The sequence below is a fragment of the Gorilla gorilla genome, chromosome 15 (genome assembly GCF_029281585.2).
Source record: "Gorilla gorilla gorilla isolate KB3781 chromosome 15, NHGRI_mGorGor1-v2.1_pri, whole genome shotgun sequence".
Classification (NCBI taxonomy): Eukaryota; Metazoa; Chordata; class Mammalia; order Primates; family Hominidae; genus Gorilla; species Gorilla gorilla.
In genome coordinates this window covers 28974053-29001154 of record NC_073239.2, presented here as the reverse complement: position 1 = coordinate 29001154, position 27102 = coordinate 28974053, and the positions used below count along the sequence as shown (strand labels likewise).

At 32.6% G+C, this 27102-nt stretch overlaps 1 protein-coding gene across 1 annotated transcript in view; it reads right to left on the bottom strand.

Moving 5' to 3' along the window:
* Positions 1–11005: 11005 nt before the first annotated feature.
* Positions 11006–27102, bottom strand: part of LOC134757208 (uncharacterized) — a 190629-nt gene continuing 174532 nt past the window's right edge. Inside the window, exon 3 of the mRNA XM_063698360.1 lies at positions 11006–11193. Within this exon, the coding sequence (XP_063554430.1) occupies positions 11044–11193 (150 nt within the window). The 3' untranslated portion in view covers positions 11006–11043. The remainder of the gene's footprint in view (positions 11194–27102) is intronic.

Sequence of the window (27102 nt, the reverse complement as noted above, 5' to 3'; positions counted from 1 at the left end):
AAATTCATAGTAAAAAAAGATATAGCAAGTAGGTCAAATCATAAAATATATGGTAAGATGACTCAAAGATAATAAATAGAACTCAACTCAAAGATAATAAATAGATATAGGAGGGAAGATATAGCAAGTAGATCAAATCACAAGATATATGGTAAAACAGCTCAAAGATAATAAATAGAACTCCTTTTAATAATAGGTTAGGTAAGGGAGTGATATAATTAAATTAATGTTTTATGTAAATTATCCTGTTCAAATTGACAGTACTGGAGAAAGGTGATCATTGGGAGGTGAGCATAATTTTCATAAAAATTGATGCAGGGCCAGACAGAAGAGATGTTGAAACTATTTAGAATATAGAATTGTTAGTACTTGCCAACTTTGTGTGTGTGCAAGGGATGAAGGAGAGAAGGAATCAAAGATACTATCAGAGTTTCATGATATGGCTATTCACTAGCACTGGGAATTTGAAAATCATCTTCTCATAATTTTATTGATACTTGTCTGACAAGTGAAATAAGAGGGGTATATGTAGAATTAGAATGCACATGATACACTGCCAACAAAGTTTTCCATGTTTTTAACACAGCATGTATCAGTATATTATTTGACATCAAAGATAAATTGTATTAATGCAAGGCATTTGTATGTTGGAGTTATTCACAATTCATTGTTGCTGACTGGAATTTCTGCCCTTCAAAAGAATATTGATAGCTTTTACAAAAATGAAGTAAATATAATAAATTAGGCTTGGCCAAATTATCAAAATCTCTTTAAGATATTGGCAAGAAGTAGATTTGTGAACTGTCTTCTAAAAATTTGTCTGACCATTTATTTATTTCTGAGTCTTTATAAATACGTTGTCGGAACCTTGAAAAAGTTATCTCATGAAATATTAGCCATAAATTAAAACCACCTTGTCATTAGATATTTCTAATACCTAAGTGATTTAACATTGTTCCTTCTATATATTCCTTCAATATACCACATTCTATGGTATTCCATTCATTTGAATACCAACTTGATTCTTTTTTCTGTTCTTTATTATAAACTCTTGACTATTTTATTTTCACTGAATAATTAGTTTATTTCGGTACATGAGAATAACATAATTTTCTTGCATGGCATATTTATCTTATTGGGCTTAGAACTGCTGGTTTAGTGGTTTCTCAGATACACTTTAAAAGACAAAATTCATGGAAATGCTTTTCTATTTCGTGGGTTTATTTTCTAATTGGATCAATTTGGACAAGTCTCTTAAGCTCTCATACTTCATTCCTCTTATCAAAAGCAAACAAAAACCAAGAAATAAAGCTAAAGAAATAATTATCTCTAAAGCTAAAATTCAAAGGATATTATTACACTATGTATTTTATACTTTTTATAGCTATAAAAATCAATGTTCATATTTTTAATCTGTCATTTTTTAAGAAACACGAGTCCAATTATTACTGACTTAATTGATTTACATATTATCTTGGATGTTTGAAAGGAAATACATAGAAAAAATAAGTGCATTTATTGTTCTATAAATATATGAAAGATAACAATAGAAATTAATGAGATAATGCCTATCTAACCTATTCCAACTTTTCAATTCAGTCAATTAATGAAATATCTAAGCTGTACAATCTATGAAAAATGTCTCATTTTCTTTCTTGTTTTGATTCCTTCATTTTGTTTAATTTTTTTTAGCAGATGATTATTGAAATATGACAGGATACTTAAGAAATAATAAAGCAACTATATTTAAAGACAAATACAATAGCTTTCTTTAGCTCATAGCTGTGTGATCAGAAACTCAGGAAAATTTTATATCTTAAAAATTATTTTTCCCTAGTAGTTGATGTTTATAAGTTAAATGGTACCTAAGCATACTATGATTTGTAGAAATTTAAGTCATTATTCTCAAACAACGGATTTTACTGACTCAAAGTCTCTTTTAAAATATTTAAATCAAGTATTTAAATATTTAAAATACGTAACTCAAAATATATTTTGAAAGGCTAAATATCTGATAATGGGCAGAGTAAAACACACATGTCATAATGCACGTGAAAAGATTACTAAGGTTTCACCATCTAATTAATTACATCAATTAAACAAACATTTATTGAGTGACTACTATTTTCCAGGCACTGTTATTAAAAAATAATAGAAGAAAATGTTAATATCCTGAGGTAACAAGTGAATTAATCAATAATAGAATGGAAAAAATTATGAATTATATTTCTGATAAGGGTCTAGTATCTATAATATATATTTAAAAATCTCTTACAATTCAACAGCAACAACCAAAAAGTCAATCTAAAAATGAACATAGGACATGAAAGACATTTTCTAAGGAAGATACGCAAATGGACAAAAAACACATACGTGCTCAACGTCATAGACATTAGGTAAATGTAAATAAAATCCATAATGAGATACCTCCTCCTACTTGTAAGAACAAGTAGGCTATAAATGACACAAAACTAAACAAAATAATCAGAACACAGTTAAAAATTAAACTGTTGATATATGTAAGACACTGCAGAATCCACATTTTTTTCTAGTCTACACGTCAAACATTTAGCAGAGTTGACCATATATTGGGCCATAAAAAAGCTTCAACAAGATTTTTAAATTTTAAATCATAAAGGCAATTCTTTGACTACAATGAACTTAAACTAGAATACAAAAGGAAACCAAAAAATAAAAAAAATCCTCCAAATTTTTGAGATGTAAGTAGTAACATTTGACATAACCCATGGATCAACATAAAAAAAATACAAATCAGAAAAATTGAGCTGAGTAATAATAAAAATAAAACATAATAAAAAGATGTAATGCAGATAAAGGCATTCAGAAGATAAATTTATAGCTTTTCCTATGTGTATCAAGAAAAAAATTGCTGAAAATCAATTATGTATTCATCTTTAGGAGTTAAGATTGCATCTAGAGGAAACAGGCAGAACAGAGTAACGGAATTAGAACAGAAATTGATAAAACTGTCAAGCAAATCATTATCAAAAAAGTGAATAAAACAAATGTGTAAAAGAGAAATTAGATACAAAAGTTGGATTTTGAAAAATTAATGCAATCTCTAGAAAGACTTATCTAGAAAGACAAAGTGGGAGAGAGAAGATTCAAAGGAGGACTTCATTAATGCAAGAAAAAACAAGCATCATTGTAGCTTCTAGAGATGTTAAACAAATAATACTATTATTAATCTATTTATCTGTTATACAATACAATAGATTATATGATATATAATGATAATTATAGACTATATGTTATATAATGGTAATTACATGCCATTAACATATTTGTCATGAGTTCAGTTGAGCTGAGAGAGTCAGAGTAAGCTGTAACTCAGGTGGCTGAAGTAGCTCATTACAGCAGTAAGCCTAAAGGGCACATGTACCCCCTAAATTTATACAAATAAAATTTAAAGAATAAATGTACAGCTTATTTTGCAATTGCTTTTGATGTTTTAGTTATGAAGTCTTTGCCCATGCCTATATCCTGAATGGTATTGCCTAGGTTTTCTTCTAGGGTTTTTATAGTTTGGGGTTTACATTTAAGTCTTTAATCCATCTCGAGTTAATTTTTGTATTAAGGTGTAAGGAAGGGGTCCAGGTTCTGTTTTCTGCATATGGCTAGCCAGTTTTCCCAGCACCATTTATTAAATAGGGAATTCTCTCCCTATTTATTGTTTTTTTTTCAGGCTTGTTGAAGATCAGATGGTTATAGATGTATGGTGTTATTTCTGAGGCCTCTGTTCTGTTCCATTGGTCTATATATCTGTTTTGGTGCCAGTACCAAAAGCCAAAGTTGGCAAATGGGACCTAATCAAACAAAAGAGCTTCTGTGCAGCAAAATAAACTATCATCAGAGTGAACAGGCAACCTATACCATGGGAGAAAATTTTTGCAATCTACCCATCTGACAAAGGTCTAATATCCAGAATCTACAAGGAACTTAAACAAATTTACAAGAAAAAACAAACAACCCCATCAAAAAGTCAGCAAAGGATATGAACAGACACTTCTCAAAAGAAGACATTTATGCGGTCAACAAACATATGAAAAAAAGCTCATCATTACTGGTCATTAGACAAATGCAAATCAAACCACAATGAGATGCTGTCTCACGCCAGTTAGAATAGCAATTATTAAAAAGTCAGGAAACAACAGATGCTGGTGAGATTGTGGAGAAATAGGAATGCTTTTACACTGTTGGTGGGAGTGTAAATTAGGTCAACCATTGTGGAAGACAGTGTGGCAATTCCTCAAGGATCTAGAACCAGAAATACCATTTGACCCACCAATCCTATTACTGGATATATACCCAAAGGATTATAAATCATTCTACTTAAAGACAAATGCACATATATGTTTCTTGCAGCACTATTCACAATAGCAAAGAGTTGGAATCAACCAAAATGCCCATCAATGACAGACTGGATAAAGAAAATATGGCACATATATACCATGGAATACTATGCAGCCACAAAAACGGATGAGTTCATGTCCTTTGCAGGGACATGGATGAAATGGGAAGCCATCATTCTTAGCAAATTAACACAGGAACAGAAAACCAAACACCGCATGTTCTCACTCATAAGTGTGAGTTGAACTTTAGAACACATGGACACAGGGAGGGGAACATCACACACTGGGGCCTGTCAGGGGTGAGGAGCAAGGTGTAGGGGGAGAGCACTAGGACAAATACCTAATGCATGAGGGGCTTACCACCTAGATGACGGGTTCACAGGTGCAGCAAACCAGCATGGAATATGTATCCCTACGTACCAAAACTGCACATTCTGCACATGTATCTCAAAACTTAAAGTAAAATTTAAAAAATATAAAAATATAAAAAATAAATGTACAGGTTAAAAAATAAACAAAAATACAAAGAAGCACACCACCACTACAAAGCAATAAGCCACAAATGAATGGGTTAAGCCGTTTATCACTTATTGTGGTGGTATAAGCAACACCCTAAATCCAGCGAAAGCTCCAACTTCCCCATTTCCATCTTCCCACATGAAATGATGCATATTCCAGGGTAGGGTGGATGAGTGCAGATTTGGCGTTTGTCCCACTGCAGGGAGATCTTCAAGGAAAAGTCTCTAGCACTACTATGGACTATGGCAGGGATGTTGGAGTGCAGGGGGCAACAGGAGTAAAAAAATACTGGAGATTGTATCAGTGAGAAAAAAAATGTCTTTAACGTTTTCCTCTCCTCCTATCAGGAGGCCTGCTCAGAAGAGCCCGAGAAAGACCTCTGCCCAAGGCCTCAGATAAAGGTCCCTAAGTATCAGAGCACCACCAGACCAGTAAGGTAAATATGCGAAATACCATGATTGGCCAGGGTGCTGATATCTTGACTGTAGCTTCCTTTAGAGGTTGCAGTGCACTAGCTGCACTAGTTGTGGTGTGGGAAGGGCAGCTTTCCTAGCTTTACCTGCCTTTCATTTAAAACTTCTGAAATTATCTATGGTGAGGTCTGAAAGATCACTCATAGGTTTATCACCAGGAACTGGACTTGACATTGAGCAATTTACTGCCCATATATTTTGGAAGATAAAAGCAAATTCCTAGAAAGTACAGTTTTCAAAGTTGAAACAGATAGTATAGTTAAGCAGTTCTGTATTTATAAAAGAAATTGAATTCATATTTTTAAATATTTCAAAAAAAGTAATCTATTGGCCCAGGTTGACTTTATCAGCAATTTCTTCCAAATAGTTAAAGAAGAAGTAAAAGTATTCAAATAAAATTCTTAGAATAACAATAACATAAGAAATAAATCTCATCTTTAAAAAAAATCAGGTCATCATTATCTTAACAACAAACCGGACTAGGATACAGTCAGCGAAACAGATAAATTCTAAGTTGACTTCTATCAAAAACACAGAGAAATAAAATCCCAAACAAAATATTAGTAAGTCAAATCCAATAACACATGAAAATCAAGACCAGAAACACTTAATCTAGGATTTTAGAATTGGTTTAACAATAGAACTTAAATGTTTGCAATTTATCATATTAAAAGTATAAGAAAGGAAAGTTTTATGTACTCAAATACAAGAAAATACAGTGATTTTCAAAGTTATATGTCTATTCATTGTAGAAGCTACTAATCAGAAATAAAATAAAACTTTCTTATTCAATAAACAGCACCTAGAAATCTCTACAAAAAAATCATACTTAATTTGGAAATATTGGATGTTTCTCCTGTGATTAGGAATGAGAAAAAGATGCTTGTTATCACCACTTCAACTAACATTGTATTCACAGTGCAGTAAGGAGAAGGAAGACAGAAGGAGGAGACAGAAGGAAGAAAAATAGAAGGAAGAAAAAAAGATTGTCATTATATTCATGTGATGCAACTGTCCCTTGACGATAAGTCTTAAGATAGATACAAAGCTTTTTAGTAAATAAAGTGAGTGATTGTGATTATTATATGAGATAGACACAATTAGAAATTGAATACAGCTAATCTAGAAATGACAAGATCAAAATACAAGTGAGTTTTTACATGAAAGAGGAAGAGAAATAGTGTGGGGGCATCAGTGCAGGCCCCAAGCAAATCTGAAATAATTGCTATCCAGAAGAATTATCAAAATCCAGTTGAATATTTTGGATTCACTGGGAAGCTTTGGTAAGGAAATATGGCATATAAAACAAATCATGATATTCAGAATTCAGTTAGGCCCTCTTCATTTTACAAAATTTGCATCTAACATAAGTAATGAGGGAATTACTTAATTTAAACACCAAACTCTCATGTTAATCATTTTAAAAGTCAAGGTTTTTTATTTTATTTTATTTTTTCAATTAGCTACATACTGTCTGGCCATCTTGAAAAGTATGTTGTATAAAATTTAATCCTTTCTTCATAATGAATTGTACTTATCAAGCCCTCAACATCTCTAGAATACACAGGTAGCCTCAACATTTGGCCATTTTTATCAAGATATTCTGTAATTTAATTTTAGTATGTTCATTAATTACACATTTATTTAATATTAGAATTCTATTATGAATTTATCTCAGTGATGCTTGACCCCACCATACATATAATCCTATACCTAAAATCAATTCCAAGTGGATCACTGATATAAATATACAAGAAAAATAGATCCCTAGTGCTTCCAGAAAATACTAAGAGAATACATTCCTGAATTGTGGTATAGGAAATTTTGTTTAAAAGGATATATAAAACACAATTCATAAAGGAAATGAATTAATATACTGAACTGCATTTAAATTAGAAAGCTTTCCTCAAAAAATTATTAAGGAGAATAAATATGGAAGCAAAGGATTGGGAAAATATATTTGTAATGTATGTAACTGAAGGATAACTTCATCAAGTCAGCAAAATCTCTCTGAATCTCAACCACATTTATACCCGAAGTCAAATTTTACACATTTTCAAAGTTTTGGAAGAGCTCTTAATTTAATGTAAGTACTTCAGATGTCCTGAAGTAGATCAAAAGTAAGGGTACAGATTAAACTGTATAATGAGCAGTTAACTCAATAACTTTTAATGACCATAAAAAACGGATATGTCCGAGACTAAAACATAAGCTCATCCAGGGTCATAAAAGTCTATTTTATTGGTGTAAATCTCATGGGAGCTGTGAAGTACATATCTTCTTTTCCAGCCTAAACCTTGTGGCTTTTCTGATTGCCCTTTACAATGGCTGACGTTAATATCTCTTGTCTATTTTATAAGAAATAAAAAAAAGAAAGATTGTAAACTCACATTTGCTAATACATAAATGTTTACTAATCCTTTTTATTTAAAAAAATCATTCAATTAAAAAAATCTTATCCCAAATTCTTTGTGTTCTTTAACAAAACTAATCTTATGTTTTATAATACATTTCTGGTCAAAAATTCCAGTTTAATCCCACAATGTTTGTGTAATCAAAAATTAATCAATCTCACTAACAGTATGGGTAGTGACAAATTCACATAACAATCTAGATTTTTTAAAGCCTGAACACTTCTGTACATAAACAATCTACGCAATTAAGGGGGAAATAACAGGATTTGTTTTACTCTAGGTAATGTCTTTGATTTCTTACTTTAATTTGCATGTATTGGCACTGCTTACAAAATTAAGCTAGAAAAAAATATGAACCTCTGACATTCAAAAATCACAGTGAGAATTTTTATCAACTTTTTTCTTATGTTAGTCAAATGCAAACATCCCATTAACTATAGGCTTAAGAGAATTCTCTAACAGTTTTAAAATACATATCCTAGACTGGGAGAGAAAGCTGTTTTTTAGCTATTTCTCCCATAAAATCTTTTTAACTGCTGTTTATTATAGCTACTATTTATGATAATGCTGTTGTATGCATTATTACAACCCTGTATTTTCAGTAAAATGTCTAATAAATGTATTTAAAATACATTATTCTCTATCTGCTTGAGAAAAAATGTTGCTGTCATTTTACTGAATAGCACAGCACATAAACATGGCAATAATAAATGTTTTAAAGTTTTTAAAGCACTCAATGGTTGGAAATTAATCTGCATCATCATAACTACTTTTATAACAACATTTTTAATGAGCCAGATTCATCTACTCTATTTTGATGGCAAAAGTGGATTATTTCTTGAAGAGAAGAAATAGCAAAGAGCAATATAAACTTGCCCTGTGCTTTAAAAGTCTGAAAATAGAGAATGAAACTTTTCAATTTAGTATGGAATATAACTCTTCATCTACCTTGGTTTTTTCCGAGATCACAGATACATCATTTAACCTAGAACTAGATGTGCTAAATGGAAAAAGAGAATCATTCTAAAATTAATGTTACAAGGTGGTATTTGTTCCAGTGAATTTAAAGCAATTCCCTTAATCAGCATATGTCCTGATTTTACTGCTGCACAGATGAGATGGAAGCACCTAGAATTCCTAAGAAGTAATATTGCCTATTATTACACAGAAATTTTGGGATAAGAAATACGGTCCTAACTAAAATCTTCTAGAATACTTCAAATGTAGTCACATTTTATGAGTAAAGTGCTACACAGTTATTTTTGGTACTTTTCCTATTTATATCTTTACTTTCCTGACACATAATAGGATTTCTACATTTTTTTTTTAACGAAAGAACTTCATGAACCTTTGATGATATGACAAAGGCGATGGATATATCCCCAAACTTATCATTTTATAACATTTTCAAAGAGTTTATATAGACCGGTAATTTACTAGGCTTCCTAGGGATTTATGTGTCCTATTAAGAAATTCCTTTCTACAGATTTATTAGTACTATATGTAATGATTACTAATTTGTCCCTAAATATTCCAGTTTTATTTTTCTGTGTACTTTGTAGGGGATTGATTGCATGTCTATACTCCTTTGAAATTAGGTTTGGTCACACAACTTGCTTTGGAATATGAAGTGTGAAATATTTTTAATAATGAAAATTAAGCTTGTTTCCTTTTCCTCTACCAAATCACCTACTTCTCCTCACCAGATACATTCTCTCTTACAAGTTTCTCATATATCCTTCCAAAAACAGGCTACACATTTTAGAGGTATGCATTTTAACAACCAAATTCTACTACCACCCCTTCTTTTTTCTTTATGTCTCAAGAAGTATAGAAATTTACACTAAAGTGAAACCTATATCTTCTCGGATCTTTGAGTTGTTACTATATGAGACAGAACTTTCTGCCTTGTATATGTAGCATGAACCAAAATAAACATTTGCAACTTATGTATACAGAACTCAGCCATCAAACATCTGAATTATGAGAAAGCTCTTTAAGACTATTTCTCAGGTTACTTTTTACCTAGGTTTCCAACAATCTTTGTTACCTGGTTTTCAAACTAAAAATAAAATATTACAAACCATAAATTTGGATTGTTATACCCACGGATGATTGTAAGAAGGAACATCTAATGAATTGGAAATAAGTGGAAAAAACCCACACAATCAAAAGAAATAAAAAAGAATGCTGGATTTAATGCCATTTGTGCAGGGGCAAGTAGTTTCAAACATATCAATAGATATTTGGGAAATGGGTAGCAGTAAAACAGGTAAGGTTTTACTAATATTTCTTTGTTGAAATTAAAGCTACCATAAATTAAAATTATCATATTTCTCAGCAGTCTATAATAAAAACTAACTCTGAAGGAATAATATACTAATAATCAACTATAGTATATTTTGATACAAATAGTTAAAACTTCAGTGTAGCACTTTATTCTGGGAAAGTAAATTTGGTATGTATAAGTGGTTATCAAAAAACGATGAAAATATTTGCAGTATACTTTAGAAAATGGCCAGGGAAGTATATAACCAAGTAGAGAAAAACTTCCATCCTAAGTAAGAAAATAATATGTTAATATTTATTAGAAAGGAACATCTCATGACTCTAGATTGGGTGTAGAATCAAAGCATTAGAGAAGGGTTATTCAAAGTCCCATCATACTGATTTATTTCCCAAGCCCCAATTCCTTACCTATGCTTCTTAACATTACCAGCAATATTCAACTCAACATTAATTATTGCTCCATACTCTATGTAATTCACATTTGTGTAGTGTTCCCTAATGCTTTTTCCAAACCCTTTTTTTTCCCATTACATGGAGCTCATATATCCAAGTCATACCACATTTAAACCTTCTTGGTCTATTATTATATACTGATTACTTGGTCATTCTCTTTTTTAAAGGAGATTTTGGAATATGACTGAAACACTTTTTTCAGGCCAAGTTGTGTCATCATCATAGGTGATTCTATAACAAAGATGAGAAATCCACTTCCCTGGTCTCTAAATTCTTTCATTTCACAAATATAAAAATAAGCAACTCTGCTGTTTTCACATACTGATCCTCCTATCCATGTCGTGAACCCATAATCACTGAGAACTATTCCAGCTGTTAGGTATTAAAGTGAAACACTCTCTTCCTGGACCACAACTTCCTCATTTTCCAGTTCTCAGTTACACTGACTTGGTCATTGACCTCATTACATTCATGAACGCTTTGAATCCTCTATTTTGTACTACGTACCTTTATCTTTTATCTTTACATAATTGCCTCTGTAACTTTAGAGTTCATGACCACTTCAATAACTCTTCTGACAGCACCTTCAAAATTATTGCTTCTATTTTTTACCTGGTATAATTTCAACTCTTGATTATTTCTGCTGAACAACAACTCTATTCCACGGGGAGTCTAAGAGAAAAAGAAATAACGTATTTTCAACTTGTGATGGGGTTAGGTCCCAATAATTCATCATAAGTAAAAAAAAAATCATAAGTTGAAAATGCAATTGATACCCCAAAACCCATCGTAAATTTAAAAAACATAAATTGAATCATTGTAAATCCAGATGCGCCTCAACTTAACGATGGAATTACCTCCTAAGAAACACATCCTAAAGGCAAAAAAAAAGTCATAAACCAAACCACTGTAAGTCAGAGACTGTACAGCTATGCAAAAAAATTGAATATTGGTAGTCTCTTAAAACAGTGTGAAAGGCTGGGTGTGGTAGCTCATGTGTGTAATTCCAGCACTTTAAGAGGCTGAGGCAGGAAGATCACTTGAGGCCAGGAGTTCAAGACCAGCCTGGGCAACATGGTGAAACCCTGCCTTCACTAAAAATACAAGAATTAGTGGGTTGTGGTGGTGCACACCTGTAGTCCCAGTTACTTGGGAGGCTGAGACAGGAGAATCACTTGATCCCAGGAGGCAGAGGTTGCACTAGGTAGGCGGAGGTTGCAGTGAGCCAACATCATGCCACTGCAGTCCAGCCTGGGTGACAGAGAGAGATCCAAAAACAAAAACATAAACAAAACTAAAAACAGTGTAAAGATACTACCTCCTTCTTTAAACTCTGTTTTTCTCTTTTTTCGGCTCTCTGAATAGCTATCCCTCACTTGGCTTTTGCTGCAGTTAAACATTGAATTGTATTCCCCCAAAATAGTATGTGGAAGTCCTAACTCCCAGGAACTCACAGTGTGATCTTATTTAAAAATAGAGTTTTTAAAAATGTAATTAGTTAAGATGAGGTCATATTGGATGTAGGGTGAGCCTTTATTCCAATATGACCTGTGATTTTATAAGAGAAGGGAGATGCACGGAGAGAAGATGGCTACACCACAACAGATAGAGATTGGAGTGAAGTACCTACAAGCCAAGGAGTACCAAGAGTTTCCAACAAGCACCAGAGGGAGAAGAGGCAGAGAAGGATCCACCCCTTCTCTGCCTGACAGATTTCAGAGGGATCATGGCTCTGGTGACACCTTAATTTCAGACTTCTAGCCTCCAGAATTGTGAGACAATATATTTGTGTTATTTTGAACCACCCAGTTGGGCACTTTATTATTGAAGACCTTGGGAACAAGTACAGCTGCTCATCAGAAGATTTTCTGCATAGACTATTCCAGCATCTGCTACTAGAGACAATTTTATTTATTTCTTTCCAATTTTTATGCCTTTCATTTCCTTGTATGTCTTGTAGTACTGGCTAGAACTTCCAGTATTATGTTGAATAGCAAGGCAAAAGTAGCTGTATTTGCCTTGTTTCGATCTCATAAGAAAAACATTCCATTTCTTTCCATTAAATATGATGTTAGATATAGATGGGGATTTGGGGTAGATTTTTTTTATCAACTTGAGGACATTACTATTACCTTTTTTTCTGATAGTTCTTATGGTTAATGGGTGTTGAATATTTTCATTTTCTTCTGCATCAATTATCATATGATTTATTTTTCTTTAGCCTGATAATAAGAGAGATTACATTGTTTGATTTTCAAATATTGAAGCAGCCTTTTATCCTTGGAATAAATCCCAGTTGGTCATGGTACTTAGATATTGTTGAATTCTATCTGCTAATATTTTATTAAGAATTTTTTCATCAATATTCATGAGAAATATTGGTATATAATTTTCTTCTCTAGAGATTTCATTATCTGGTTTTGGTATCAGGGTTATTCTGCTTCGTATAATGAGATAGAAATTACTCTGTCTTCTATTTTCTGTAAAATATTTTTTTAAATTGGTGTTAATTTTTCTTTAAACATTTGGTAGAATTCTCCAGTGAAACTGCCTGGGCCTGGAGATTTCTCTTACCTGAGGTTTACCATTACAAATTCAGTTCACTTAATAGTTATAGGGCTATTCAAATACTCTATTTCACATGTAGTTTTGCCAGTTTTCACTGCTCAAGGAATTAGTCCAATTCTTCCAAATGGTCAAATTAATCTATACAGAATTGTTCACATTTACTCATTCTGATTTTTGCATCGACTGTAGTGACATCTCTTGTTTTCTTATTGATATTAGTAATTTATGTCTTCTCTTTGTTTCCTTGTCCAAATTACTAGAGATTTATTTCACTAATCTTTTGAAATAATCTGATTTTTGTTTTAATGACTTTTTCTTTTTTTGTATTTTAATCTCGCTGATTTGTGCTTCTTTCTTTACAATTTCCTTTCTTCTTCTTCTTCCCTTAGATTCATTTTGTTTATAAAAATTTCTTGATGTTGAAACTTAGATTATTGATCTAAAAACCTTTTCTCCTTTTATAAGCATCCGGTTTATAAACTCACTATCATCATAACTTTAGCTGGGCTCTACAAATTTTTATATGCTATGTTTTCAGTTTTATTTAGATATATATGAATTGCTTGTGTTTATGTTCCCTTTGACTATATATCTATACCTATAATGTATCTATCTATCTATGTATCTATCAAATTTCTTTAGACTTTGACTGTGACCCTTGGATTATTTAGAGATGCATTGGTTACTTTCCAAATGTTTGAAAGCATTCCTTGTGTTTTTCTGTTATTGATTCTAGTCTAATTCCATTATAGTTAAATAACACTTTTTATATCTTATATTCAAATTCTTTATAAGCTATTTTATGGGCCAGGATATAGTCTCTCATGGCATATGTTTCATGAGCACTTGAGAAAAATTCTGTATTCTTATGTTGTTGGAAGGTGCATTTTGTAAATCTCAATTAGATGCTATCAGTTCATGGTTTTGAGTTATTCTAGCATCTTGCTGATTCATCAATCACTAAAATTGTAAATTTGTCTATTTCTTCTCTCAGTTTTATCAATGCTGCTTCACATATTTTGCAGTTAATTGTTTGGTGCATGTAGTTTTAGGATTGCCATGTCTTCTTGGTGGATTTAGCCCTTTAACATTATGTACTGACAACTGTCTATCCCATAATTTTCTTTGCTCTGGTATCTTCTTTGTCTGTTAATACTAATGTGCTCATGCCTAATTTCCTTTGATTGATATTTTCATACTATATCTTTTTTTGTTGTTCTTTAACTTTTAGCCTTCCTATATGTTATGGGTTGAATTTTGTCCACTCCAAAATATGTTGATGTCTTAACCTCCAGTACACAAATTGTGATCCTATTTATAAATAAAGACATCATCAATGTAATTAGTGAAGATGAGATCATACTGAAGAATGATGGATCCCTAATCCAATATGACTTGTGTCCCTGTAAGAAGAGAGAAATTTGGACAGAGACACTTGAGGGGAGAATGTTATGAAACTAAAGAAGAAGAAATTGAAGTGCTATTGCTGCAAGTCAAAAAACATCAACAATTGGCAAATACCACAAGAAACTAGTAGAGGAAAATATGTATTCTTTCCTACAGGTTTCAGAGACAGCATGGACCTACCTACACCTTGAATGTTTACTTCATCATTGCAGAACTGTGAGCGAACAACTCTGTTGTTTTCAGCAACCCAGTTTGTGGTACTTTGCTCTGGCATCCCTATGGAGCTAATGCACTGACATCATATAGCTGGGTCATTTTGTTTTATCCACTGTACTAATCTCTATCTTTTAAATAATGTATTTAGTGTATTTATATTTAGTGTATTTATTGATAAATTTATACATGAATTTACCTTTTTTTGCTTATTTTGCTTTATTTTTTGCTTATTTTCTGTTTTTTTTTCTGTTTTCTTTTTTCTGCTTCCTATGGTTTTGTGGAATATTTTAAGATTTCTATTTTTGTTTGTCTATAGTGTTTTTGAACTCATCTCTCTGTATAACATTTTTAGTAGCTGCTCTAGTTAATATATAGTTATATAATATATATTTATATATTTAATATAACTTTCCAGCACAGCATCTACCAGTGCAAATAAAGTATAGAAAACTTAACACATTTTATGTCATTTTGTACTTCTTTATTTAAAATACAATTCCTTAAATACTTACCCTATATTCATTGATAATCATATGACACAGCATTAACATTTTTGTTTCAACTATCAAACATAATTTTAAAAACAACGGAAGATAAATCTGTTATATTTACCTATATTTTTGTTTCTTCTGTTGTTATTTCTTCTTTGTCAATGTTACATGGTTCTTTTTTTTTTTTTTTTTTTTTTTTTTTGAGGCAGAGTTTTACTCTGTCACCCAGGCTAGAGTGCAATGGCATGATCTCAGCTCACTGCAGCCTCTGCCTCCAAGGTTCAAGCAATTCTCCTGCCTCAGCCTCCTGAGTAGCTGGGATTACAGATGTCTGCCACCAAACCTATTTTTTTTTTTTTGTAGTTTTAGTAGAGATGGGGTGCTCTCAAACTGCTGACCTCAGGTTATCCACCCACCTCAGCCTTCCAAACTTCTGGGATTACAGGCATGAGCCATGGTGCCCGACCACAGGGTTCATTCTATTTTATTTCTGTTCTGATTTAAAATGTTCTTTGGCTAGATTTTAGGGTAGATATGTAATGAAAAGTTTATTTATTGATTTTTAATTTATATGTGAAGGATAATTTTTACTGGATAAATAATTGTGAGTAGCTAGTTTTTTGTTTTGTTTTGTTTTTTTGTTTTGGCACTGGAAAAATGTTGTGGCCCTTCCTTCTTGTCTCTGGAATTTTTGATTAAAAAAAACCTCCTGCCATTCCAAATGTTTTCCCTTATAAGTAATATATTGTTTTTCTCTGTCTGCTTTCCAAATATTCTTAATTTTAGTTTTCAGAAGTTTGACTGTGATGTAGCTTGGCATCAGTTTTTCTTTATCCTCTTTGTTAGTTACTCAATTTTTGAAACTGAAGGTTAATATGTTTCCCCAAATATGGGAATTTGATAGCCATTATTTTAAAAAATAATTTTTCAGCCCCACCCTCTTTTAGCTTTATTTCTAGCTTTCCAAAGACACACGTTTGAAGTTTTCTTTATAGCTTTACATATGCCAAAGGTTCTGTTCATTTCTTGTCTATTATTTCTGTTTTTGAATTTGATCAATTACTATTATTATATCTCTGAGTTCAGTGATCTTTTCTCTGCAGATCTGGAAGACCTAGCTAGAGCAATCAGACAAGATAAAGAAATAACAGGCATCTAAATTGGGAAGGAAGAAATCAAATTACTCTTGTTTGCAGATGATATGATTTTATCTTAGTAAATCCTAAAGACCCCAACAACAACAAAAAAACTAGTAGAATGGATAAACTAATTTGGTAAAGTTTCAGGACACAAAATCAGCATACAAAACTCAGTAACACTTCCATATGCTAATAGTGAACAATCTGAAAAAGAATTTAAAAAAGTAATTCCATTTACGATATCCACACATAAAATTAAAGACCTAGAATTAACTTAACCAAAGAAGTGAAAAATATCTACAATAAAAACTATGAAATTGAAGAGAATACAAAAATGGAAATATATTCCATGTTCATGGACTGGAAGAATGAATATTGTTAAAATGTCCAGACTACCCAAAGAAATCTACATATTCAATGCAACCTCTCTCAGGTTACCAATCACATTCTCCATTGAAATGGGAAAAACAATGCTAACATTTATATGGAACCAAAAAAGACCCCAAATAGCCAAAGCTATCCTGAGCAAAGAAGGTCAAAACTAGAGAAATCACATTACTTGACTTCAAATTATACTACAGAGCTGCAGTTAACAAAAAAAGAATATTACTGGCATAAAAACAGACACATACACCACTGGAAAAGAATAGAGAACCGAGAAAGAAATCCACACACCTACAGTGAATTAATTTAAACAAAGTTACCAAAAATATACACTGGGTAAAGATAGTCTCTTCAATAAATAGTGCTGAGAAAACTGGATATCCACAGGCACAATAATGAAACTAGACCACTCTCTCTTGCCATACACAAAACTCAAGCTAAAGACATAAATTTAAGACCTCGTACTATGAAACAAAAAGAAATCATTGAGGAAGCTTTCCAGGGTATTAGACTGGGCAAAAATTTCTGAAGTATTACCCCACAAGCACAGGCAACCAAAGCAAAATAAACAAATTTGATCATATCAAGTTAAAAAGCTTCTGCAAAACAAAGAATAAAATCCACAAAGTGAAGAGACAACCCACAGAATTGTAGAAAATATTTACAAACTACCCCGTGACAAGGGATTAATAACAAGAATATATAACAGGCTTAAAAAACTCTATAGGAAAAAAACCCTAATAATCAAAGAAAAAATTGGGCAAAATCTTTGAATAGACATTTCTTGAAAGAAGACATAAAAAATGGAAAAAAGGCATATGAAAAGGTACTCCAAATCATTGATCATCAGAGAAATGCAAATCAAAACTACAATGAGATATTATCTCACCTCAGTTAAAATGACTTTTATCCACAAGACAGGCAATGACAAATGCTAGGCAGGATGTGGAAAAAAGGGAACCCTTGTATAACTTTTGGTAGGTATGTCCATCAGTACAACCACTATGGAGAATAGTTTGGAGTTTCTTTAAAAACAGTAAAAATAGAGCTAACATAAAACCCAGCAATCCCACTGCTGGGTATATACTCAAAAGAAAGGAAATCAACGTATCAAAGAAATATCTGCACTCCCATATTTTCTGCAGTACTGTTCACAATAATTAAGATTTGGAAACAAACTAAGTGTCCATTCACAGATAAATGGATAAATAAAATGTGGTATATATACACAATGGAATACTATTCAGCCATAAAAGAGAATGAGATTCTGTTATTTGAAACACTGTCGGGGGAATTGTAGGTCATTATGTTAAGTGAAATAAGCCAGGCACAGAAGGACAAACATCACATGTTTGCACTTATTCGTTCCATCTAAAAATTAAAATAATTGACATCATGGAGATAGAGAGTAGACAGATGATTACCAGAGGCTGGGAAGGGTATGGGGTTGGGGGCAGCAGGGGGAATGCAGTTGGAATGGTTAATGGATACAAAAAAATATTTAGAAAGAATGAATAAGATCTATTATTTGATAGCACAACAAGGTGACTATAATTAATAATAATTTACTTGTACATGTAAAAATAACTAAAAGAGTAATTGGGTTGATTTTAATACAAAAGATAAGTGCTTGAGGGAATGAATGTGTCATTTTTTCATGATCTGGTTATTATGCATTCCATACCTGTATCATAATAGGTTGTGTGTCCCATAAACACATATGCCTCCTATTTACCCACAAAAATTTAAAATTAAAATAATACTTTTTAGCCTTAGCATCTATAATCAGATTTTTGACTCACTTTGAGTCAATTTTTGCATATTCTATTAGGCAAAGTTCTAACTACATTTTCTTTTTTTTTAATTTTCAAGTCCTTTGCCCATTTTATTTTTTTATTATTATACTTTAAGTTCTGGGGTACATGTGCACAATGTGCAGGTTTGTTACATATATATACATGTGCCATGTTGGTGTGCTGCACCCATTAACTTGTCATTTACATTAGGTGTATCTCCTAATGTTATCCCTCCCTCCTCCCCCCACCCCACAACTGGCCCCAGTGTGTGACGTCCCTCTTCCTGTAGCCAAGTGTTCTCATTGTTCAATTCCCACCTATGAGTGAGAACATGCGATGTTTGGTTTTTTGTCCTTGCAATAGTTTGCTGAGAATGATGGTTTCCAGCTTCATTCATGTCCCTACAAACGACATGAACTCATCCTTTTTTATGGCTGCATAGTATTCCATGGCGTATATGTGCCACATTTTCTTAATCGTCTATCATTGTTGGACATTTGGGTTGGTTCCAAGTCTTTGCTATTGTGAATAGTGCCACAATAAACATACATGTGCATGTGTCTTTATAGCAACATGATTTATAATCCTTTGGGTATATACCCAGTAATGGGATGCAGGCATCAAATGTTATTGCTAGTTCTAGATCCCTGAGGAATCACCACACTGTCTTCCACAATGGTTGAACCAGTTTACAGTCCCACCAACAGTGTCAAAGTGTTCCTATTTCTCCACATCCTCTCCAGCACCTGTTGTTTCCTGACTTTTTAATGATTGCCATTCTAACTGGTGTGAGATGGTATCTCATTGTGGTTTTGATTTGCATTTCTCTGATGGCCAGTGATGATGAGCATTTTTTCATGTGTCTTTTGGCTGTATAAATGTCTTCTTTTGAGAAGTGTCTGTTCATATCCTTCGCCCACTTGTTGATGGGGTTGTTTGTTTTTCTCTCGTAAATTTGTTTCAGTTCTTTGTAGATTCTGGATATTAGCCCTTTATCATTTACCTCCCACTTATAAGTGAGAACATGCAGTATTTGGTTTTCTTTCCCTTTGTCAGTTTGCTAAGGATAATGGCCTCCAGCTCCATCCATGTCCTTATAAAGAACATGATCTCTTTCTTTTGTATGGCTACCTAGTATTCCATGGTGGTATATGTGCCACATTTTCTTTATCCAGTCTATCATTGAGGAGCATTTAGGTTGTTTCCATGCCTTTGTTATTATGACTATTGCTGTAATGAACATACATGTGCATGCATCTTTATAATACAGTAATTTATATTTCTTTGGGTATATGCACAATAATGGGATTGCTGGGTCAAATGGTATTTCTGTCTTTAAGTCTTTGTGGAATTGCCACACTGACTTCCACAATGGCTGAACTAATTTACACATGCAACAACAGTGTATAAACTTTCATACTTTTCCACGACTTTGCCAGAATCCATTATTTTTTAAGTTTTTAGTAATAGCCATTCTGACTGGTGAGAGATGGCATCTCTCTGTAGCTTTGATTTGCATTTCTCTAATGACCAATGATTTTGAGCTTTTTTTCATATGATTGTTGGTTGCACATATATCTTCTTTTGAAAAATGTCTGTTCATGTCTTTGCTCACTTTTTGTATGGGGTTGTTTGCTTTTTTTATAGATTTGTTTAAGTTAGTTATGGATGCTGGATATTAGACTTTTGTCAGATGCATAGTTTGCAAAAATGTTCTCCCATTCTGTAGGTGGTTTCTTTACTATTTTGATACTTTATTTTGCTGTGCAGAATCTCTTTAGTTTAATTAGATACTATTTGTTAATTTTTGCTTTTGCTGTAATTGCTTGTGGCATTTTCTTCATGAAATCTTTGCCTGTTTCTATGTCCAGAATAGTATTGCATAGGTTGTCTTCCAGGGTTTTTATAGTTTTGTGTTTTACATTAAGTCTTTAATCCAATTTGTGTTGGATGTAAGGAAGGAATTCTAGTTTAATCTTTTTGCATATTGCTAGCCAGTTACTCTAGCACCATTCTTTGAATAGAGAATTCTTTTCCCATTGTTTGTTTAAGTCAGGTTTGCGGAAGATCAAACAGCTGTAGGTGTGTGGTCTTATTTCTGGGTTTCTCCATTCTGTTCCATTGATCTATGTATCAGTTTTTGCAGCAGTACCATGCTGTTTTGGTTACTGTAGCTCTGTAGTATAGTATTTTACTCTTTTAGATAGTATTGTAAATGAATTATTAAAATTTCCTTTTCTGATTGTTCATTTTAGTATATAGAAACAAATGGCTTTTGCATGGTAATTTTTATTCTGAAACTTTTCTGAATTTATTTTAGCTCTAACCATTGTGTGTGTGTGTGTATTTGTGTGGTGTGTGTGAGAAAGAGAGAGAGGAGAGAGAGAGACAGAGAGAGAGAGGGAGAGAGAGAGAGAGAGGAGAGAGAAAGATTTTAGGGTTTTCTACATATAAAATCATGTCTGTGAAAAGAGATAATTGTACTTCTTGCTTTCCAATTTTGATGTCTATTTTTTGGACATAATTGCTATGGCTTAAACTTTTTGTAATGTGCTTAATAGAGGTGGTGAAACTGGGCAACTTGTTTTATTTCTAGTCTTAGAGGAAAAGCTTTCAGTTTCTCCACTGAGTGTGATGTTAACTGTAGGTTTTATTTTTTGTCTTCTTTTGGCATTTACATGATAAATATTCCACCCTTTTATTTATATTTACACTGCCTTATTTCAACAGGTGTGTCTTGTAAATAGCATAACTATATTTTTATTCTTATTTGACATTCTTTGTTACTGTGAGTAGTCTTTCATTTTTACATATTTAATATTATTAGTGATATATTTGAGTTTGAATTTTTCTAGATTGTTCATACTCGTTTATCCCTATCTTTTTTAAAAAAATAATTAAATATTATGTGATACTCCATGTTTTTCTCTATAATTTTTTTTTAAATTATAAAAGCATCCAATTTTTTACATCCAATAAGAGAGGGTTCATTCAATATTTGTTAAATAGGTAATGTAGGGCTAGCCAATTTAATAAAATTAGGGCCAAGATTGGATTATGATACAGTTTCTGTTTTGGTAATATTTATTTTATCTATATTTTATTTATGCTCTTTTTGAAACTTCAAATTATATCCTGATGATTTCACAATTAGCCATAGAACTATGGACTCTGAAACCAAATATTTACCTCCTAAATTTTCTGCAACATTCCTGGATTATGCATGTAATCATAGCAGAATTAATTATTTTACCAATGTTACTATTAAAGGTGTTTATTATTCTACTTATAGCCACCCTAGTTATAGTTATCCTATTTATGCAGCCAATAAACCTAAACTGGGTTCTCTCAGTGGGAAAAGCCAGCATTTCAATGAACATTATATTTATGCATGATATATGGGTATTTGCATTTAGTTGTGTTGAAGGTAAAATTCATAAGAAATATTTGGAATATGAAGTCAAATTAAATAAAATAATGATATAAATTTGAAGATGAATAAAATTGAACTTGGGCATTTTATTTAGTTTTCGAAAATTCTGAATTTTCCCCAATATATATACATCCATAGCTACATATACCTGTATCTAAAAATATAGATTACATAGCATTTATGAAGGGCATATTGTTCCTCAGAAAGTAGTCTATATTTTAAGAGGCCCTAAATAAGTCAATTCTAATAACACATTTTTTTAAATACCACTTTTATTACCATTTTACAACTGAAAAAGATAATCCTGGATATATGTAAGTAATAAAGCTAAGCTTTAAACTCGGTGAGTCTAGGGCCAGAATCTATGCTCTTATCCAACCACTGTGCTTTTCTTATAGCACAGTGGTAACTGTGCTATACAGCTTTGTAACACATGTGCATATGTTTAATATATGAATTGAAGCTTTACGTATAGTTCTTGCAACTGAAAAGTATGTTCTTCACACTAGTAAAAACTTGCGGCCATGGTAACAAAGATATTTAATGGCCAGGGGCTTATAATAAAGTGTTTATTTTTAAAAATAGGAGATATTTGCAAATGTACTAATACAGGATAATTACCCAAACATAAGTCATTTTATCTTGTGAGCTAATACTGCTCTCTATATTTCCCCAATCAACCACCAGAAGGAATCAAAGAGAAATTACAAGATAAGTCTAAGATAGAATGATCTATTGTGTTCAATCTTCCTGACTGTGAAGTGTGTGATAAATATAAGTGAGTTATCAGGCATCTCCACATGAGTAAAGATAAATGTCATTTTAGTTCCAAATAGGCAGCAATGAACACTCCACCTATGAAAAAACACTTGATTCCAAGTATCTCAAGAGATTACAGTCATATATATGTATAGATCTAACTAGATAAGCACTCCTTAGAGTGTGTTTCATAGGGAAGACTAAAGAAGCTAACAATCTATATTGCCCCAACCAAGGTATTATGTTGAGACTTCTTTGCTCTACTTAAGTGCTTTTATACCTTAAGAAAAAAATATAACTAGAGAATGAGATATGTCTTAACTATACAAAATCTTATGTTACATTTAAAAAAACTAAGTTGAGAGTAAGCTTCAGACTCTTGTTACCACATATAAACATCAAATATACAACAATAGTCTAAATAAAAAACTTTACAGGAACTCTCGAAACTATTCAAAGATTTACAGCAGCCGTAAAAACACTCATTTAAGAAAAAGTCACATGGAAAATGGTAGGAAAATTTGTGGCATGTTTATACACCCTTGCCCCACTCCTTTCCCAGTGTGGCACAGAAGGGAGAAAGTTGCACAATTTCAGGTTACTTCCCTTGAGCCAAAAAAAAAAAAAAAAAAAGTACAGTGAAAGTTATCTGCAGTGATTTGGCCCATCTGTAAGCTGCCTGAGGGACCAGTATTTGTCTTATCTGACTTAGAGATCAGAGCAGAATGGAAGCAATTAGATTCTCAGGCTGGAAGCTGTGGAGACAGTGGTTAAGTATCATGGTACATGTAAACTACAGGGGGATATCAGACCCATGCATGCCTGAGGCAAGAGGTTATGGGTAGCAGAATAAAGCAAAATATCTAAGGCCCAGAGAGGAAGCTAGAGTGGGACTTTTGCAGGAATTAAAGCACTTAAAGGCAACTTTGGGAAAAATAAAGAAGCACACATATGGGCTCAGAAAGGAAGCATATCTAAAAATTATACCTGACGAAATTTTTTTTTATTATACTTTAAGTTTTAGGGTAGTGCAGGTAGTCCTTCGCTCCAGGCTGCTATCAAGGCTCAGAGAACTGCTAATTAGCAAAGGTCTTCACACCACCTGTCAAGGCTGGGGAACCTGGCTGTTTCTTAACATGCCTAATTCTCAAAAAATGAGCATAAGCCATACAAAGAAATGGAAATCATGGCCCATTTAAAGGAAGAAAATAATCACATTACCAGTCTGAAAAAACACATGCAGTGGACATACGAGAAAAACTCTTTAAAATAATTGTCTTTAATATACTCAAAGAGATAAGGGAAACATGAGAAAAATAGTGAAGGAAGTCAGGAAATGATTCATGAACAAAAATGAGAATATTAACAAAAACAAGTTAATTATATACAAAAAACTAAATAGAAATTTGGAACCCAAAATATATGATAGTTGAATTGAAAAATTCACTGGAGGTGTGCAACATAAAATTTGAACAGATAAAAGAATCAGTAAACTTGAAAAAATCATGTAAATTTATTGAGTCTGAGGAACAGAAAATAACAATGAAAAGCTGTGAACAGAACCTAAAGGACTTATGGAAACCAGGAAGTTTCATTGTGAGAGTGCATTATGGGATCATCAGGAGAAGAATAGAGAGAAGATAAATTATTTTTAAAGCTAATAGCTGAAAACTTCCAAAATTTGAGGAAAAAAGTATGACATACAAATCTCAGAAGTTAATTAATTCCAAGTGGGATAAACCAAAAAGACCCATACAGAAATCCATTATAATCAAACTTTTGAAAGACAAAGACAAAGAACGAATCTTCAAAGCAGAAAGAAAATGTAACTCATTAGATGCAAGAGATTTTCAGTAAACATACCAGTGAATTTCTCAGAAACCACATAGACCAGAAGGGAGGTGACATTTTAAGTGATGAAAAAAAAAAATAGCTATTAGTGGAAAATCATACATCTGGCAAAACTATCTTTCAAAATTAATGAAAAATTAAGACACTCTTAGAGAAACAAAAATTTAGGGAGTTAATTATTAGTAGAACTGCTCTCCAAGAATGAGAAAGGAAGTTATTAAATTTAAAATGAGTGGACACCAGGCAACAACTTGAAGCTGTATGCAATATTAAGTTTTTTAGTAAAGCTAAGTATGCAGACAAAAAAATAAGTATACTCACACTCACTCACACACACACACATACACACACACACACACATAATTGTATTGTTTTGTTACTGTAGCTTTTTCCGTTTATTTATTTATTTATTTATTTATTTTTTGAGATGGAGTCTTTGTCACCCAGGCTGGAGTGCAGTGGCATGATCTCACCTCACTGCAACCTCCATCTCCTGGGTTCAAGCAATCCTCCCACCTCAGCCTCCCAAGTAGCTGGGATTACAGCCTCCTGCAACCACGCCTGGATAATTTTTGTATCTTTAGTAGAGATGGGGTTTCACCATATTCGCCAGCCTGGTCTGGAACTCTTTATCTCAAGTGATCTGTTTGCTTCAGCCTTCCAAAGTGCTGGGATTACAGGTGTGAGCCATTGCGCCTTGCTAGTTTTTATTTTATAGTTATGTAAACACAAATGCATAAAAATAAGATTAAATCTATGTCAATTGGATACAATATATAAAGATGTAAATTGTGAAGTCTATGACAAAATGGAGGAGCAGAGGTGAAAAGGAGTCGAGGTTTTGTATGTGACTAAAGTTAGGTTGATATTAATTTAAAATTATTATAACTTTAGGACATTATAGGTACTGTCCATAATAACCACAAAGAAAATATAGACAGAATATACAGAAAAGGAAATGAGAAGTGAATCAAAACACAGAACATACTCCTGCAAAAATATAAACACAAAGGAAGAGAGTAATGAGGGTAAAGAGAGAATAAAAATTTATGACATACAGAAAACGAACAAAAAAACTGACAAAACTAAGTGCTTCCCTTTCAGTAATTACTTTAAATGTAAATGTATTAGACTTATAATTCAAAAGATATGAATTGAAAGAATGAATTAAAATAAAACCGTGATCCAACCATATGCTGTCTACTTTAGATATAAGGACAGACATAGGTTAAAAATGAAAGGATGGAAAACTGTTCTGTATAAACAGTAATTAAAAGACAGCAGGGCTTCTCTATTAATATCAGACAAAATAGACCAAGTCAAAAACTACTATGAGAGGCTGAAAAGGGAAAATACAATGAGAAAGCTCAATTCATGAAGAATTCATAACAATTATAAAGATATAGATACCCAACATCAGAACTCCAAAATGCATAAAGCAAACATTGACAGAATCGAAGAGAGAAAAACAAAACACAACGCTTATACAGTAATAGTAGAAGACATCAGTACCCATAACACTATAGACTATTTTGACCTAACAGACATATACAAACCACTCCATACAACAATAGCAGTACACACATTTTTCTCTCGTGCACAAGAAACATACCCCAGGGTAGAACATATGTTAGGCCACAAAGCAAGTAGTAGAAAAAAGGAAAAGAAAGAATTTAAGTTAGGTAAACTGATTAGAAGTCTCTAACTTCTGGTGGGGCAATAGAAGGAGGTCATATAATTTCTTTTTGCAGAAAACAAGAAAATCTGGGAGGCAATTTTCTAGAACAATCATTAAGAGCACTGAAAATTGATAAATGAAGTATAAAATTTGAGAATTTACTTAAAAAAAATTCTTACAGTGTTGTATAAGAAATGTGTTGAGTTTTTGGCCATCATACCCATTCCCCTATTTCCTCCTATTCCTACTGTCTCAGGCTCAGTAGATTCTTGCCTCAGGGATGTGGTGGTGAGGGTGTGGGATCTGTAGTTGCTAAAGGTGAATGATTCAATTCAGAATGGGAAATGGAAAACAGATCGAGAAAACTAGCAGTTTATTAGTCTTTTTAGAGTTATTAGCAGACTGGCCATAAATTTAAAGGGAAGAAAATAGAAGTGAGAAATACATACGGATGAGAATGTCTTCAGAAATCCCCAAACCCCTGGTTAACTGATAGCTGTATATGTTCAGGAGACCCAAGAGAGCAAAACAAAATTTCAACCTCAAGAGACACTTAAGAACTGGTTACAAGTTTGAATGCCTTCAACAACATATAGCTCAGCCAGCAGAGCTTGGACTATTTGAGCACAACCTCTGTCAAAACCTTGGCAGACCAATAAACTATGCAACCACAAGACTGGCCTTTAGCCTTGCTAAAAACCGTAAATGGAAATGATAAAATCTGATGAGAGATGGCCACCTGGGGGAAACAATGCAGGGAAACAAATAACGCAGTGATAAATCCAGCTAAGTTAGGAAAGCACATAAACAAAAGAACTTCTCAAAAATAAAATATACCACATCCTAGAGCTGTCACATT